Source organism: Salmo salar, chromosome ssa22 (genome assembly GCF_905237065.1).
Source record: "Salmo salar chromosome ssa22, Ssal_v3.1, whole genome shotgun sequence".
NCBI lineage: Eukaryota > Metazoa > Chordata > Actinopteri > Salmoniformes > Salmonidae > Salmo > Salmo salar.
Window position 1 is genome coordinate 63,688,336 of NC_059463.1, and position 17,745 is coordinate 63,706,080.

At 45.4% G+C, this 17,745-nt stretch overlaps 1 protein-coding gene across 2 annotated transcripts in view; it reads right to left on the reverse strand.

Moving 5' to 3' along the window:
• The window catches only part of pparg (peroxisome proliferator-activated receptor gamma), a 93,815-nt gene that overhangs the window by 37,549 nt on the left and 38,521 nt on the right, over positions 1 to 17,745 (reverse strand). The window contains exons 2-3 of one of the 2 annotated variants that reach the window (XM_014168482.2): positions 4,906 to 5,418; positions 4,590 to 4,759 (exon numbers count right to left, since the gene is read on the reverse strand). In XM_014168482.2, the coding sequence (XP_014023957.2) occupies positions 4,590 to 4,759; positions 4,906 to 5,416 (681 nt within the window). In that variant the 5' untranslated portion in view covers positions 5,417 to 5,418. The remainder of the gene's footprint in view (positions 1 to 4,589; positions 4,760 to 4,905; positions 5,419 to 17,745) is intronic. The other variant, XM_045705117.1, reaches the window with a different exon arrangement.

Below are 17,745 nucleotides of genomic sequence, written 5' to 3' on the forward strand. Positions count from 1 at the left end.
AGCATTTTTTTAAAAATGTAATCAGCTGTGTAGTGCTAAGGCAAAAATGAAAACCCATTTGGGTGCCTAGGACCAGGAAACAATAATCTAGGTCTTCTACAACACCCAGAATCAGGAAACACTACTCGAGGGCTGGGCTACTACAGGATCAGGAAACACTGCTCTGGGGCTAGGGTACTACAGGACCAGGAAACACTGCTCTGGGGCTAGGACTACTACAGGACCCAGGACTAGGAAACACTGCTCTGGGGCTAGGGTACTACAGGACCCAGGACTAGGAAACACTGCTCTAGAGCTAGGATACTACAGGACCAGGAAACACTGCTCTGGGGCTGGGCTACTACAGGACCCAGGACTAGGAAACACTGCTCTGGGGCTAGGGTACTACAGGACCAGGAAACACTGCTCTGGGGCTGGGCTACTACAGGACCCAGGACCAGGAAACACTGCTCTGGGGCTAGGACTACTATAGGAACAGGAAACACTGCTCTGGGGCTAGGGTACTACAGGACCCAGGACCAGGAAACACTGCTCTGGGGCTAGGGTACTACAGGACCCAGGACCAGGAAACACTGCTCTGGGGCTAGGATACTACAGGACCAGGAAACACTGCTCTGGGGCTAGGGTACTACAGGACCAGGAAACACTGCTCTGGGGCTAGGGTACTACAGGACCCAGGACCAGGAAACACTGCTCTGGGGCTAGGGTACTACAGGACCCAGGACCAGGAAACACTGCTCTGGGGCTAGGACTACTATAGGATCAGGAAACACTGCTCTGGGGCTAGGATACTACAGGACCAGGAAACACTGCTCTGGGGCTAGGGTACTACAGGACCAGGAAACACTGCTCTGGGGCTAGGGTACTACAGGACCCAGGACCAGGAAACACTGCTCTGGGGCTAGGGTACTACAGGACCCAGGACCAGGAAACACTGCTCTGGGGCTAGGATACTACAGGACCAGGAAACACTGCTCTGGGGCTAGGGTACTACAGGACCAGGAAACACTGCTCTGGGGCTAGGGTACTACAGGACCCAGGACCAGGAAACACTGCTCTGGGGCTAGGGTACTACAGGACCCAGGACCAGGAAACACTGCTCTGGGGCTAGGACTACTATAGGATCAGGAAACACTGCTCTGGGGCTAGGATACTACAGGACCAGGAAACACTGCTCTGGGGCTAGGGTACTACAGGACCAGGAAACACTGCTCTGGGGCTAGGGTACTACAGGACCCAGGACCAGGAAACACTGCTCTGGGGCTAGGGTACTACAGGACCAGGAAACACTGCTCTGGGGCTAGGGTACTACAGGACCCAGGACCAGGATCAGGAAACACTGCTCTGGGGCTAGGGTACTACAGGACCCAGGACCAGGAAACACTGCTCTGGGGCTAGGGTACTACAGGACCCAGGACCAGGAAACACTGCTCTGGGGCTAGGGTACTACAGGACCCAGGACCAGGAAACACTGCTCTGGGGCTAGGGTACTACAGGACCCAGGACCAGGAAACACTGCTCTGGGGCTAGGATACTACAGGACCAGGAAACACTGCTCTGGGGCTAGGGTACTACAGGACCAGGAAACACTGCTCTGGGGCTAGGGTACTACAGGACCCAGGACCAGGAAACACTGCTCTGGGGCTAGGGTACTACAGGACCAGGAAACACTGCTCTGGGGCTAGGGTACTACAGGACCCAGGACCAGGATCAGGAAACACTGCTCTAGAGCTAGGGTACTACAGGACCCAGGACCAGGAAACACTGCTCTGGGGCTAGGGTACTACAGGACCCAGGACCAGGAAACACTGCTCTGGGGCTAGGACTACTATAGGAACAGGAAACACTGCTCTGGGGCTAGGGTACTACAGGACCCAGGACCAGGAAACACTGCTCTGGGGCTAGGGTACTACAGGACCCAGGACCAGGAAACACTGCTCTGGGGCTAGGACTACTATAGGAACAGGAAACACTGCTCTGGGGCTAGGGTACTACAGGACCCAGGACCAGGAAACACTGCTCTAGAGCTAGGAACACTACAGGACCAGGACCAGGAAACACTGCTCTGGGGCTAGGACTACTATAGGAACAGGAAACACTGCTCTGGGGCTAGGACTACTATAGGAACAGGAAACACTGCTCTAGAGCTAGGAACACTACAGGACCAGGGTCAGGAAACACTGCTCTAGGGCTAGGTGACAACAGGACCAGGGTCAGGAAACACTGCTCTAGGGTTAGGCTACTACAGGATCAGGAAACACTGCTCTAGAGCTAGGAACACTACAGGACCAGGGTCAGGAAACACTGCTCTAGGGCTAGGTGACAACAGGACCAGGGTCAGGAAACACTGCTCCAGGGTTAGGCTACTACAGGACCAGGGTCAGGAAACACTGCTCTAGGGCTAGGAACACTACAGGACTGATGAATGCGTGTGATGCCATGACTACAATTATTCAAGCCCAGGACGAAACTGTGCCATTGTACCCTTGAGCAACGCCCTTAAACCCCCACTTGCTCTCCAGCCAGGGATGTTGCACTGCAGGGTGTTTGGAGAAGCAGAAGACACATTTCTGTTCTAACCAATGGACAACATAGTATCTATTCTCTCCATGGTCTTGTCTCAAGATGACTCTTCGCACATCTCTACAGCCACACCACTGTTGCCTCTACTGCACAAGTATTCCATGTGTTGTACTACACTGCCATTACTGTGTGTATGGCTACTATTTCAGTGTGCTATGTAAACTATCCTGTATTTGTATTTATTAGGGCTCCCCATTAGCTGCTGCCAAGGCAGCAAGAAAACTTTAGATGCTAATTTAGATTGATGCATTCATTCTATAATTTAAGACATTTATTCTTGTAAGTACTGATTTATTTGTTATGTATTAGTCTATCAATTATTTGCCTTCCCGAATGGCGCAGTGATCTAAGGCACTGCATCTCAGTGCTAGAGGCATCACTACAGACACCCTGGTTCAAATCCAGCCTGTATCACAACCGGGTGTGATTGGGAGTTCCATAGGGCGGCGCAAAATTGTCAGTGTCTGCTGCACACTGCCCCCTACGGCCCGTTGCTTCTCTGCTGCACACGGCCCGTTGCTTCTCTGCTGCACACCGCCCCCGACGGCCCGTTGCTTCTCTGCTGCACACCGCCCCCTACGGCCCGTTGCTTCTCTGCTGCACACCGCCCCCGACGGCCCGTTGCTTCTCTGCTGCACACCGCCCCCGACGGCCCGTTGCTTCTCTGCTGCACACCGCCCCCTACGGCCCGTTGCTTCTCGCCACTATCCAGGCCAAAAGCCCACGTCCTCTGTAGTGTCTGGCTGGCTAGCTCTGCCTCTGACTTCTCCATACACTGACTAGACTACATATAACCCAGCTTTATAAGTAGACCTTGTTTACTTTTCGGCTTGTAACGTGCACTTGACATGTTGAGTTCTCTGGGGCAGCCGCGTGTTCTAAATCAGTTTGTTATTGTTTACATTCCAAAAAAGGTCTGTAGGTATATATTGGTCGTATGAGTCCCATAGGCCCTTGAGCTAGGAGTTTACCTCCATACTGTTACAATAATAATAACAGAAATAACAACAGTAGTAATAATAACAATAGTAATAAAAGGAGTAAAAATGTATAGTAATAATCAAAATAATAACACTAATAATACGTTTTTTTTTAATTTTTTTTTTTACATTTAACGAGGCAAGTCAGTTAAGAACAAATTCTTATTTACAATGATGGCCTACTGGGGAACAGTGGGTTAACTGCCTTGTTCAGGGGCAGAACGACAGATTTTTACCATGTCAGCTCGGGGATTTGATCACTGGCCCAACGCTCTAACCACTATGCTACCTGCCACCCCAAACAATAACACAAGTAATAATACTATTAAAACAAATAAAAATATTATAATACATAGTATTTATTTAATGATTTTCAAGGACCCAACATAGAAAGAGGAAGCTGGGGAGAGTATGAGGCTCCACCTCAATAAAGAATGTTTTAAACATCTGACCCTGGTTGGCTGACCCCAGCAGCTCTTGGCTTCTATCCTGATCCTCATACTAACGTACCACAAGATAATAGAACAATGAATACTGACTCACTGCTAACACTCTGCCTTGAAGTAGATACACACACACTGCTAACACTATGCCTTCCGGTAAATACACACACTGCTAACCACACTGACTGGCAAAGTATACTGATACATTCATGACTACACAGACTTTTATGTTTTCTTGAAAGTAAGCACATATTTATCGGAAGATAGGATCTGTTTCAGAGAACGAAGGGTGGAAATATGCCTCGCACCTCTGGTCTTCGTATGATTATTTTTATTCAGAGAAGTGTCAGTCTGTCTAAGATGTACTGCCATTGCAGGCTGTGCTGCTCAGGGGAAGGAAACTATGTATGGGCTTGTGGTTAAAGTGACAGACAGACCCACATGAAGTGCAAGAAATGTTTAACTTGGTTGAAAGCAGGCAACTTTTGACCCTGTCTGTCAGCGTGAGTTTAAGCCTCTTTAGGGTGTGAGGTTATAGCACACAGGTAAACAAAGGAGACATACAAACACAGAGTAGTAGTACCTTGCAGCCTTCACAGGCATGGACTCCGTAGTGGAAGCCAGAAGCTTTGTCTCCACATACTCGACACTCTATGTTGAGTAGGGAAGCGGTGGTGTCGTCCTGTAGCTTGGAGTAGAGAGGACTGCTGTCTGGATGCTGGGGAGGAGACTCTGGCTCCAGCTTTATACAACCTGATGTACAGCAGAGACAGAGGTTTATACAACCTTCGGAACAGAACCGACAGAAACACTGATACAAAGACAGAGCAGGGTCACATTCATATAGAAGAGATGTTGTTGTGTTATTTTCAAACGCTAGCAAATATTTGAGCACACACAGGTCTCACCGTGTCCCTCCTGAACCTGGCTGTGGTTGTACATGTGGTCCATGTATGCAAGGTGGTGGCCTAGGGCAGGACTGGAGCCAGGGCTGGGGGAGGGCTGGTAACCCTGGCCAGGTCTAGGGCTGAGGTGACTGGGGCTGTAGCTGGGTTGGTAGTGGTGGGCCTGTGTGGGCCTGGGGCTGTGGCTGGCTTGGTAGTGGTGGGCCTGCGTGGGTCTGGGGCTGTAGCTGGGTTGGTAGTGGTGGGCCTGCGTGGGTCTGGGGCTGTGGCTGGCTTGGTAGTGGTGGGCCTGGGTGGGTCTGGGGCTGTTGCTGGATTGGTAGTGGTGGGCCTGGGTGGGTCTGTAGCTGGAGATGGTGGGTCCGTGTTCGTAGTCCAGGCTAGTGTAGTCCAGGGTGGTGAATGGTTTCATATCCAGAGAGTGAGAACTGTCATCAAGCTCCTCCAGGTGTACAGGGGTCAGACTGATGCCCATTGGCCATGCGAGGAGCTGGGTATCCACCATGTCTGTTAGAGCGAGAGAAGAAGAGGGGGAGGGAGGGGAAGAGGGGGAGGGAGGGGAAGAGAGGGAGGGAGAGTGTGTCAGGATCTGTGTGTGAGAGAGTGTGACAATGTGGTAAAAGACTAACTGATACAAAACATACTGAGTCCTCCCTTCTGTTTCCCTCAGGCTTGTCAATGTGAGACCATTTCAGACTGAGATTAAAAAGATATGTGAGCTCTTTGTTGTTCTGTAATAAATCTTCTGCATGTTTGCCATCAATACCATTTGAGACCCTCCTATTCCTACTAGTCTACAGAACTGTGTTCATAGTAGGGAACCTCCCAGTGAAGTCTACAGAACTGTGTTCAATCTCCGAACAGAACATATCCTGTGAGATAGTGAACTGAACTCTAACTTGGTTGACCCCCAATCAGTGACTGATGAAAACCACTGCTCTGAACCCATGGGATGTTACACTCAACTTTATATAACCAAGGCTATCCTTCACTATTAACAGATACCAGGGGAAATACTACTCCTCAAAACAAACAGATCATTTATAACATGGGGTCTAACAGTACCAGCCCTAGTAGTAGGCTAAGCAGATAGATTTCATCTTAACACTTTCCCATGTTATAAATGATCTAACAGTACCAGGCCATAATAGTAGTCTAAGCAGCGAGCTCTTGGAAATACTGTGTGTACATATTTAGTTATTTAAAAATGTAATGGTGTTTTATTGCATACATGTGGTGTTTTTGACCCACAGACTAGCAGATAAACTGGCACGTCAACTCTTTTTGGCTTGGCGAGCTAGCTGGCTAATAATTTTTGTTCGAATGATGCATGACCTGTCCCCAATGTCAATGTGAAGATGGGGAAAGGTCTGTCCGTGATAAAGATGTTCTGCTTTTTAACACAACAAAGCAAGTCCTGCAGGCTCTAGTTTTATCTTATCTTGAATATTGCCAAGTCGTATGGCCAGGTGCTGCAAAGAAGGACCTAGAAAAACTGCAGCTGGCCCAGAACATAGCGGCACGTCTTGCTCTTTACTCTTACCAGAGGGCTGATATAAATACTATGCAGGCCAGTCTCTCTTGGCTAAAAGCAGAGGAGAGACTGACTGCGTCACTTCTTGTTTTTATAAGAAACATAAATGTGTTAAATTCCAATAGTTTGCATAGTCAACTTACACACAGCTCTGACACACGCACACGTACTCCACCAGACATGCCACCAGGGGTCTTTTCCCAGTCCCCAAATCCAGAAGAAATTCAAGTGTATAGTATTAAAGAGCCATTTTGCTCAAATGAACAGCAAATCTGGTTTCAAAAAACAGATAAAACAACACCTCTCCCCTATTTGACTTAGATAGTTTGTGTGTATTGATATGTAGGCTATGTGTTTGTGTGTATCTATTGATATGTAGGCTTAGTGTTTGTGTGTATCTATTGATATGTAGGCTTAGTGTTTGTGTGTATCTATTGATATGTAGGCTTAGTGTTTGTGTGTATTGATATGTAGGCTTAGTGTTTGTGTGTATCTATTGATATGAAGGCTTAGTGTTTGTGTGTATCTATTGATATGTAGGCTTAGTGTTTGTGTGTATCTATTGATATGTAGGCTTAGTGTTTGTGTGTATCTATTGATATGTAGGCTTAGTGTTTGTGTGTATTGATATGTAGGCTTAGTGTTTGTGTGTATTGATATGAAGGCTTAGTGTTTGTGTGTATTGATATGTAGGCTTAGTGTTTGTGTGTATTGATATGTAGGCTTAGTGTTTGTGTGTATTGATATGTAGGCTTAGTGTTTGTGTGTATTGATATGTAGGCTTAGTGTTTGTGTGTATTGATATGTAGGCTTAGCGTTTGTGTGTATTGATATGTAGGCTTAGTGTGCCATTTTTACATTTGTAGTTCTGTCCTTGAGCTGTTCTTGTCTATTAATGTTCTGTATTATGTTTAATGTGGACACCAAGAAGAGTCGTTTTATTTATTTGCACCAAAGACGACAAGTGATAGACAACAATACAGGTAAAACAATTATTAAAAAAAAAATGTGCAGGTGTGTTTGGAAACCCAAGGGCTGATAAATTCTACACCACAGAAAAAAAAACTATATACAACACATAAGTACAAAAATGAAAAAGGTTTTTAGGTTTTATTTATTCGCACCAAAGAAGTGAAAGACAAAACAGTACAGATAAAAACGGGTAAAAACAGTGTGCAGGTGAGGTTGGAAGACCAAAAGGGCTGATATGAAAACCACACCACAAATATAAGTACAAAATAAAAAACTTTGTTCAATTAGTTAAACAAAGCATATTAACTATAATTATACAAAATATACTCAGTAAACAGGAAAAACCATGTGTGATCATGTATGTGCGTGTGATCATGTATGTGCGTGTGATCATGTATGTGCGTGTGATCATGTATGTGCGTGTGATCATGTATGTGCGTGTGATCAGTGCGTGTGATCATGTATGTGCGTGTGATCATGTATGTGCGTGTGATCATGTATGTGCGTGTGTGAGTGTTACGCTACATGGAGGGGATTATTGGGTAGTTTGGTTCATCAGGCTGACCAAGTCGTCGCTTGAAGTTATTGAGGGATGATGGGGTTTTGACAACGTGAAGATAAGAATTCCAGAGTATGGTACCTCTGTATCTGATAGTAAATTGTCTGTGTGAGGTGTGGCAGTGGGGAGGGTGAAGGTTATCACAGTGTCGTGTTATATCAGTGGGGAGGGTGAAGGTTACCACAGTGTCTTGTTATATCAGTGGGGAGGGTGAAGGTTATCACAGTGTCGTGTTATATCAGTGGGGAGGGTGAAGGTTATCACAGTGTCTTGTTATATCAGTGGGGAGGGTGAAGGTTATCACAGTGTCGTGTTATATCAGTGGGGAGGGTGAAGGTTATCACAGTGTCGTGTTATATCAGTGGGGAGGGTGAAGGTTATCACAGTGTCTTGTTATATCAGTGGGGAGGGTGAAGGTTATCACAGTGTCGTGTTATATCAGTGGGGAGGGTGAAGGTTATCACAGTGTCTTGTTATATCAGTGGGGAGGGTGAAGGTTATCACAGTGCCGTGTTATATCAGTGGGGTGGGTGAAGGTTATCACAGTGTCTTGTTATATCAGTGGGGAGGGTGAAGGTTATCACAGTGTCTTGTTATATCAGTGGGGAGGGTGAAGGTTATCACAGTGTCGTGTTATATCAGTGGGGAGGGTGAAGGTTATCACAGTGTCGTGTTATATCAGTGGGGAGGGTGAAGGTTATCACAGTGTCGTGTTATATCAGTGGGGAGGGTGAAGGTTATCACAGTGTCTTGTTATATCAGTGGGGAGGGTGAAGGTTATCACAGTGTCTTGTTATATTAGTGGGGAGGGTGAAGGTTATCACAGTGTCTTGTTATATCAGTGGGGAGGGTGAAGGTTATCACAGTGTCGTGTTATATCAGTGGGGAGGGTGAAGGTTATCACAGTGTCGTGTTATATCAGTGGGGAGGGTGAAGGTTATCACAGTGTCGTGTTATATCAGTGGGGAGGGTGAAGGTTATCACAGTGTCTTGTTATATCAGTGGGGAGGGTGAAGGTTATCACAGTGTCGTGTTATATCAGTGGGGAGGGTGAAGGTTACCACAGTGTCTTGTTATATCAGTGGGGAGGGTGAAGGTTATCACAGTGTCTTGTTATATCAGTGGGGAGGGTGAAGGTTATCACAGTGTCGTGTTATATCAGTGGGGAGGGTGAAGGTTACCACAGTGTCTTGTTATATCAGTGGGGAGGGTGAAGGTTATCACAGTGTCTTGTTATATCAGTGGGGAGGGTGAAGGTTACCACAGTGTCTTGTTATATCAGTGGGGAGGGTGAAGGTTACCACAGTGTCTTGTTATATCAGTGGGGTGGGTGAAGGTTATCACAGTGTCGTGTTATATCAGTGGGGAGGGTGAAGGTTACCACAGTGTCTTGTTATATCAGTGGGGAGGGTGAAGGTTAACAGTGTCTTGTTATATCAGTGGGGAGGGTGAAGGTTATCAGTGTCTTGTTATATCAGTGGGGAGGGTGAAGGTTACCACAGTGTCTTGTTATATCAGTGGGGAGGGTGAAGGTTATCACAGTGTCTTGTTATATCAGTGGGGAGGGTGAAGGTTACCACAGTGTCTTGTTATATAGATGGATTCTTTGTAATGGCACTAGAGGGGATGGCTTACGTTTTACATTCTCCAAACCAACTGTGCTATTTACAAGAAAAAATGGTGTTGTTGTCACTTATATTTTAACTTATTTTGTACATAATGTTGCAGCAACCGTCACTTATGACCGAAAAATTACTTCTTGACATCAGAACAGCGATTAAAACGAAAAAGGTGGACGGTGGTCAGGCTGCCTTCTGAGAATTTGTAGGCGAGTGAGTAAATCCCTCTACCATCAGTCCTATTAGCCAACTTGAAACCATTGGATAACAAAATGGATGAGCTTCGGTCAAGGATATCCTACCAACGGGACATTAACTGTAATATCTTATGTTTCACCGAGTTGTGGTTGAACGACGACATGGATAACATACATCGGCCAGAGAGAACAGCTGCCTCCAGTAAGACAAGGGGTGGTGTTCTGTGTCTATTTGTAAATAACAGCTGGCGCACTATATACCAAGAGAGTTATCTATATTTTTCGTAGCTGTTTATTTCCCACCACAAACCGATGCTCAACGAGCTGTATAGGGCCATAAGCAAACAGGAAAATGCTCATCCAGAGTGGCTGGGGACTTTAATGCAGGGAAACTTAAATCCATTTTACCTCATTTCTACCAGCACATTTGGGGCAGCAGGTAGCCTAGTGGTTAGAGTGTTGGGCCAGTAACCAGCAGGTAGCCTAGTGGTTAGAGTGTTGGGCCAGTAACCAGCAGGTAGCCTAGTGGTTAGAGTGTTGGGCCAGTAACCAGCAGGTAGCCTAGTGGTTAGAGTGTTGGGCCAGTAACCAGCAGGTAGCCTAGTGGTTAGAGTGTTGGGCCAGTAACCAGCAGGTAGCCTAGTGGTTAGAGTGTTGGGCCAGTAACCAGCAGGTAGCCTAGTGGTTAGAGTGTTGGGCCAGTACCTGAAAGGTTGCTAGATCAAATCCCCAAGCTGACAAAAAAGAAATCTGTCGTTCTGCCCCTGAACAAGGCAGTTAACCCACTGTTCCCCTGAACAAGGCAGTTAACCCACTGTTCCTAGGCTGTCATTGTAAACAAGAATTTGTTCTTAACTGACTTGCCTAGTTAAATTAAACAAATGTTTTAATGCTAAATGTGCAACTAGAGAGAAAAAAACTCCACACACAGAGATGCGTACAAAGCTCTCCCTCAACCTCCATTTGGCAAATTTGACAAACTTGATCCTCCTGATTCCTGCTTACAAGCAAAAACTAGAGCAGGAAGTACCAGTGACTCGCCCAATAAGGAAGTGGTCAGAGGACGCAGATTCTAAGCTACAGGACTATTTTGCTAGCACAGACTGGAATATGTTCCGGGATTCTTCCAATGGCATTGAGGAGTACACCACCTCAATCACCAGTTGCATCGATGACGTCGTCCCCACAGTGACTGTGTGCACATGCCCCAAACAGAAGCCATGGATTATAGGCAACATCCACACTGAGCTAAAGGGCAGAGTAGCCGCTCTCAAGGAGCGCTTATAAGAAAACCCGCTATGCCCTCTGACGAACCATCAAACAGGCAAAGGGTCAATACAGGACAAAGATTGAATCGTACTACACCAGCTCCGACGGGGGCAAATCCAAGGTTGATGCAAGGATATCAATGAAACTACCAATGTCAGGAGCGGGTGGCCGATAGACAGATCCAATTACCACTTTTTAACCACCAACAAATGAGCAGCAGGGAATTTCTATGAAAAGAGATTCAACATCAATGAGGTCCTCTATTGCAAAGAATTGAAAACGTTTATGAACTAAAATGGACCCTCACTTGATGTTCTACAGTGGTGAACAGCATTATAAGGAGACATGTCATGAAGCGTGGTTGTCACTTCAGTCAAGCATGTTTCTGAAAGGGCAACAATGGAACATTCATGACTGAGAGGACACCGATAATGAACAAGGTGGTCATGATATTTAGGAAGATTGAACATTCAAATGAAAGATAGAAAATCAGCTTGTCTTGGACTTAGATAAACTACTATACAGGTTGTTAAATTGCTTTATCATAGTAATCACAAGTGATAGACTCTCTGGTAAACCTCAGGAAATTTTCATCTGGATCAACACAATCATATTTATTGTTGGCTTCATTAATGTCTAATGGGTTAAAGACCATGTTATTAGAGTTGAAATCCCAACAAGAGAGATATACACTTTCGGAATCATCCAGAGTGTAACGGAAAAATAGAAGTGCATGTCCAATACAACCATACATTTGTGTTAGTTTTATCAATAGGGGTGCACTTCCTATAGAATGAACATTGACACAGTCCACATAACACCATTCTGATTGCTTCAGGATGGCGCCGACAGAGATGGTCGCCTCGCTTTGCGTCCTTAGGAAACTATGCCGCATTGTTTTTTTTTATGTATTATTTCTTAGTGTTACCCAAGGAAATCTTAAGTATTATTACATACAGCTGGGAAGACCTGTTGGATATAAGAGCAACATCAACTTACCAACATTACGACCAGGAATATGACTTTCCCGAAGCAGATCCTCTGTTTGGACAACCACCCAAGACAATGAATCAGATCCCAGTAGGTGACCCAAAACAACGGTGCCGCAGAAGGGGCAGACGGAGCGGTCTTCTGGTCAGGCTCCGTAGATGGGTACGTCGCTCACCACTCCGAGTATACTACTCGCCAATGTCCAGTCTCTTGACAACAAGGTAGACAAAATTTGAGCAAGGGTTGCCTTCCAGAGAGACAGAGATTGTAACATTCTCTGTTTCACGGAAACATGGCTCACTTGGGATACCTTAGTCGGTAAAGCCACCCGGTTTCTTCACGCATCGCACCAACAAACAAACATCTATCTGGTAAGAAGAAGGGCGGGGGTGTATGCCTTATGATTAACGAGTCGTGGTGTGATCATAACAACATACAGGAACTCAAGTCCTTTTGCTCACCTGACCTAGAATTCCTCACAATCAAATGCTGACCACATTATCTACCAAGAGAATTCTCTTCGGTTATAGTCACAGTCGTGTATATCCCCCCCCCCCCCCAATCAGACACATCGACGGCCCTGAAAGAACTTCATTGGACTCTATATAAACTGGAAACCACATATCCTGAGACTGCATTTATTGTAGCTGGGGATTTTAACAAGGCTAATCTGAAAACAAGGCTCCCTAAATTTTATCAGAATATCGAATGCACAACCTGGGCTGGCAAAACCCTGGATCATTGCTACTCTAACTTCCGCAACGCATACAAAGCCCTCTCTCGCCCTCCTTTCGGCAAATCTGACCACGACTCCATTTTGTTGCTCCCAGCCTATAGACAGAAACTAAAACAGGAAACGCCCGTGCTCAGGTCTGTTCAACGCTGGTCCGAACAATCGGATTCCACGCTTCAAGATTGCTTCGATCACGTGGACTGGGATATGTTACGAATAGCCTCAGACAACATTGATGTATATGCTGATTCGGTGAGCGAGTTTATTAGCAAGTGCATCGGTGATGTTGTACCCATGGTGACTATTAAAACCTTCCCCAACCAGAAACCATGGATTGATGGCAACATTCGCGCAAAACTGAAAGTGCTAACCACTGCTTTTAATCAGGGCAAGGCGACCGGAAACACGACCGAATACAAACAGTGTAGCCATTCCCTCCGCAAGGCAATCAAACAAGCTAAGCGTCAGTATAGAGACAAAGTAGAGTTGCAATTCAATGGCTCAGACACGAGAAGTATGTGGCAGGGTCTACAGTCAATCACAGATTACAAAAAGAAAACCAGCCCTGTTGCGGACACCAACGTCTTGCTCCCAGACAAACTAAACAACTTCTTTGCTCGCTTTGAGTACAATACAGTGCCACTGACACGGCCCGCTACCAAAACCTGCTGGCTTTCCTTCACCGCAGCCAACGTGAGTAAAACATTTAAACGTGTTAACCCTCGCAAGGCTGCCGGCCCAGATGGCATCCCTAGCCGAATCCTCAGAGCATGCGCAGACCAGTTGGCTGGTGTGTTTACGGACATATTCAATCAATCCCTATCCCAGTGTGATGTTCCCACATGCTTCAAGAGGGCCACCATTGTTCCTGTTCCCAAGAAAGCTAAGGTAACTGAGCTAAATGACTATCACCCTGTAGCACTCACTTCCGTCATCATGAAGTACTTTGAGAGACTAGTCAAGGATCATATCACCTACCTGATCATATCACCTACCTGACACTCCAATTTGCTTACCGCCCCAATAGGTCCACAGACGACGCAATCGCAATCGCACTGCACACTGCCCTAACCCATCTGGACAAGAGGAATACCTATGTCAGAATGCTGTTCATCGACTACAGCTCAGCATTCAACACCATAGAACCCTCCAAACTCGTCATTAAGCTCAAGATCCTAGGTCTCGACCCCGCCCTGTGCAACTGGGTCCTGGACTTCCTGACGGGCCGCCCCCAGGTGGTGAGGGTAGTGAGTAGCAAGGAAGAGCAGTGGCTTCTTCCTTGCTGAGCGGCCTTTCAGGTTATGTCAATATAGGACTCGTTTTACTGTGGATATAGAGACTTTTGTACCCGTTTCCTCCAGCTTCTCCACAAGGTCCTTTGCTGCTGTTCTGGGATTGATTTGCACTTTTCACACCAAAGTACGTTCATCTCAAGGAGACAGAACACGTCTCCTTCCTGAGCGGTATGACGGCTGCGTGGTCCCATGGTGTTTATACTTGCGCACTGTTGCTTGTACAGATGAACGTGGTACCTTCAGGCGATTGGAAATTGCTCCCAAGGATGAACCAGACTTGTGGAGGTCTACAATAATTTTTCTGAAGTCTTGGCCTTTTTCTTTTGATTTTCCCATGATGTCAAGCTAAGAGGCACTGAGTTTGAACGTAGGCCTTGAAATACATCCACAGGTACACCTCCAAATTGACTCAGATGATGTCAATTAGCCTATCAGAAGCTTCTAAAGCCATGACATCATTTTCTGGAATTTTCCAAGCTGCTTAAAGGCACAGTCAACATTGTATGTAAACTTCTGACTCACTGGAATTGTGATACAGTGAATTATAAACAATCAACTGTAAACTGTAAACAAACAATTGTTGGAAAAATGACTTGTGTCACAAAGTAGATGTCCTAACCGACTTGGCAAAACTATAGTTTGTGGACTGGTTGAAAAAATAGTTTTAATGACTCCAACCTAAGTGTAACTATAGTTAGATCAACCAAATACATCACCATGAGTAGCCTAGCTATAGTTGGCTGGCTAGCTCAACCAATACATCATCATGAGTAGCCTAGCTATAGTTGGCTGGCTAGCTCAAACAATACATCATCATGAGTAGCCTAGCTATAGTTGGCTGGCTAGCTCAACCAATACATCACCATGAGTAGCCTAGCTATAGTTGGCTGGCTAGCTCAAACAATACATCATCATGAGTAGCCTAGCTATAGTTGGCTGGCTAGCTCAACCAATACATCACCATGAGTAGCCTAGCTATAGTTGGCTGGCTAGCTCAACCAATACATCACCATGAGTAGCCTAGCTATAGTTGGCTGGCTAGCTCAACCAATACATCACCATGAGTAGCCTAGCTATAGTTGGCTGGCTAGCTCAAACAATACATCATCATGAGTAGCCTAGCTATAGTTTGCTGGCTAGCTCAACCAATACATCATCATGAGTAGCCTAGCTATAGTTGGCTGGCTAGCTCAAACAATACATCACCATGAGTAGCCTAGCTATAGTTGGCTGGCTAGCTCAAACAATACATCATCATGAGTAGCCTAGCTATAGTTGGCTGGCTAGCTCAACCAATACATCATCATGAGTAGCCTAGCTATAGTTGGCTGGCTAGCTCAACCAATACATCATCATGAGCAGCCTAGCTATAGTTGGCTGGCTAGCTCAAACAATACATCATCATGAGTAGCCTAGCTATAGTTGGCTGGCTAGCTCAACCAATACATCACCATGAGTAGTCTAGCTATAGTTGGCTGGCAAGCTCAAACAATACATCATCATGAGTAGCCTAGCTATAGTTGGCTGGCTAGCTCAACCAATACATCACCATGAGTAGCCTAGCTATAGTTGGCTGGCTAGCTCAACCAATACATCACCATGAGTAGCCTAGCTATAGTTGGCTGGCTAGCTCAAACAATACATCATCATGAGTAGCCTAGCTATAGTTTGCTGGCTAGCTCAACCAATACATCATCATGAGTAGCCTAGCTATAGTTGGCTGGCTAGCTCAACCAATACATCACCATGAGTAGTCTAGCTATAGTTGGCTGGCAAGCTCAAACAATACATCATCATGAGTAGCCTAGCTATAGTTGGCTGGCTAGCTCAACCAATACATCACCATGAGTAGCCTAGCTATAGTTGGCTGGCTAGCTCAACCAATACATCACCATGAGTAGCCTAGCTATAGTTGGCTGGCTAGCTCAAACAATACATCATCATGAGTAGCCTAGCTATAGTTTGCTGGCTAGCTCAACCAATACATCATCATGAGTAGCCTAGCTATAGTTGGCTGGCTAGCTCAACCAATACATCACCATGAGTAGCCTAGCTATAGTTGGCTGGCTAGCTCAAACAATACATCATCATGAGTAGCCTAGCTATAGTTGGCTGGCTAGCTCAACCAATACATCATCATGAGTAGCCTAGCTATAGTTGGCTGGCTAGCTCAACCAATACATCATCATGAGTAGCCTAGCTATAGTTGGCTGGCTAGCTCAACCAATACATCACCATGAGTAGCCTAGCTATAGTTGGCTGGCTAGCTCAACCAATACATCACCATGAGTAGCCTAGCTATAGTTGGCTGGCTAGCTCAACCAATACATCACCATGAGTAGCCTAGCTATAGTTTGCTTACTCATGATGATGTATTGGTTGGTTTGTTTTTTTCGTCTTTGGAAGCGCTTTGAGATTGTTATGAAAAGCACTGTGGACATTAATATACTTAAAAAAAATAAAAACTCAACATGAAACAATTTCAATGATTTTACTGAGTTACAGTTCATATTAGGCCCTAATCTATGGATTTCACATGACTGTGCAGGGGCACAGCCATAGGTGTGCCTGGGAGGGCATAGGCCCACCCACTTGGGAGCCAGGCCCATCAACTGGGGAGCCAGGCCCAGCCAATCAGAATTAGTTTCCCCCCAAACAGAAATACACCTCCGTTTCAACGGCTGTTCTCAAGTGAAAAAAGACGGATGTGGAGGTCCTGGGTTGGCATGGTTACACACAGTCTGCGATAGTGAGGCCAGTTGGACCAAATTCTCTAAAATGACGTTGGAGGCAGTTTATGGTAGATAAATTAACATTTAAATTCTCTGCCAACAGCTCTGGTGGACATTTCTGCAGTCATCAGGCCAATTGCAAGCTCCTTCAAAACTTGAGACATCTGCGGCATCGTGTTGTGTGACAAAACTGTAAATTTTAGAGTGGCCTTTTATTGTACCCAGCACAAGGTGCACCTGTGTATTGATCATGCTCTTTAATTAGCTTCTTGATATGCCACACCTGTCAAGGTGGATGGATTATCTTGCAAAGAAGAAATGCTCACTAACAGGGATGTAAACAAATTTGTCCACAAAATGAGAGAAAGGCTTTTTTGCATATGGAACATTTCTGGGATATTTTATTTCAGCTCCTGAAACATGGGACCAACACATTACATGTTTATATTTTTGTTCAGTTTAAAATGATTATTGGCCAGTGTTGAGATGAAATCTCACATTACATATGACAGTGAGGTGAAATCTAACAGTACATAGATTTCGCCTCAACACTGTCCTAACAGTAAAACGCTTTAAAAGGTGTTCAGGGCATTTTTAAATAGATCAATAAGAGTGCCAAGTATGCCATGGATATTAATAGGACAGCATTATAAATCCGTAGTTAGAGGATAAACTAAAATGGGTCGAAATAACTGTCAATGACTTCCAGAATAAAACCATGGTAAAAACATCCTCCTTTAAATTACTTATTGTTTCCTTCATACTGAATGGGTGGAATGTGGACAACAGAAGTTAACGGGAGTCCACTTCAGCTTACAGTAACTGGCACATTGTTCCAAACAGGGAAAGGAGGAGAGAAGCCAACTGCACTATAGAAAGGTTCTGTTCTGGATTCACTAGGCAAGTTACTATTATTAATAGATTAACACAGGTT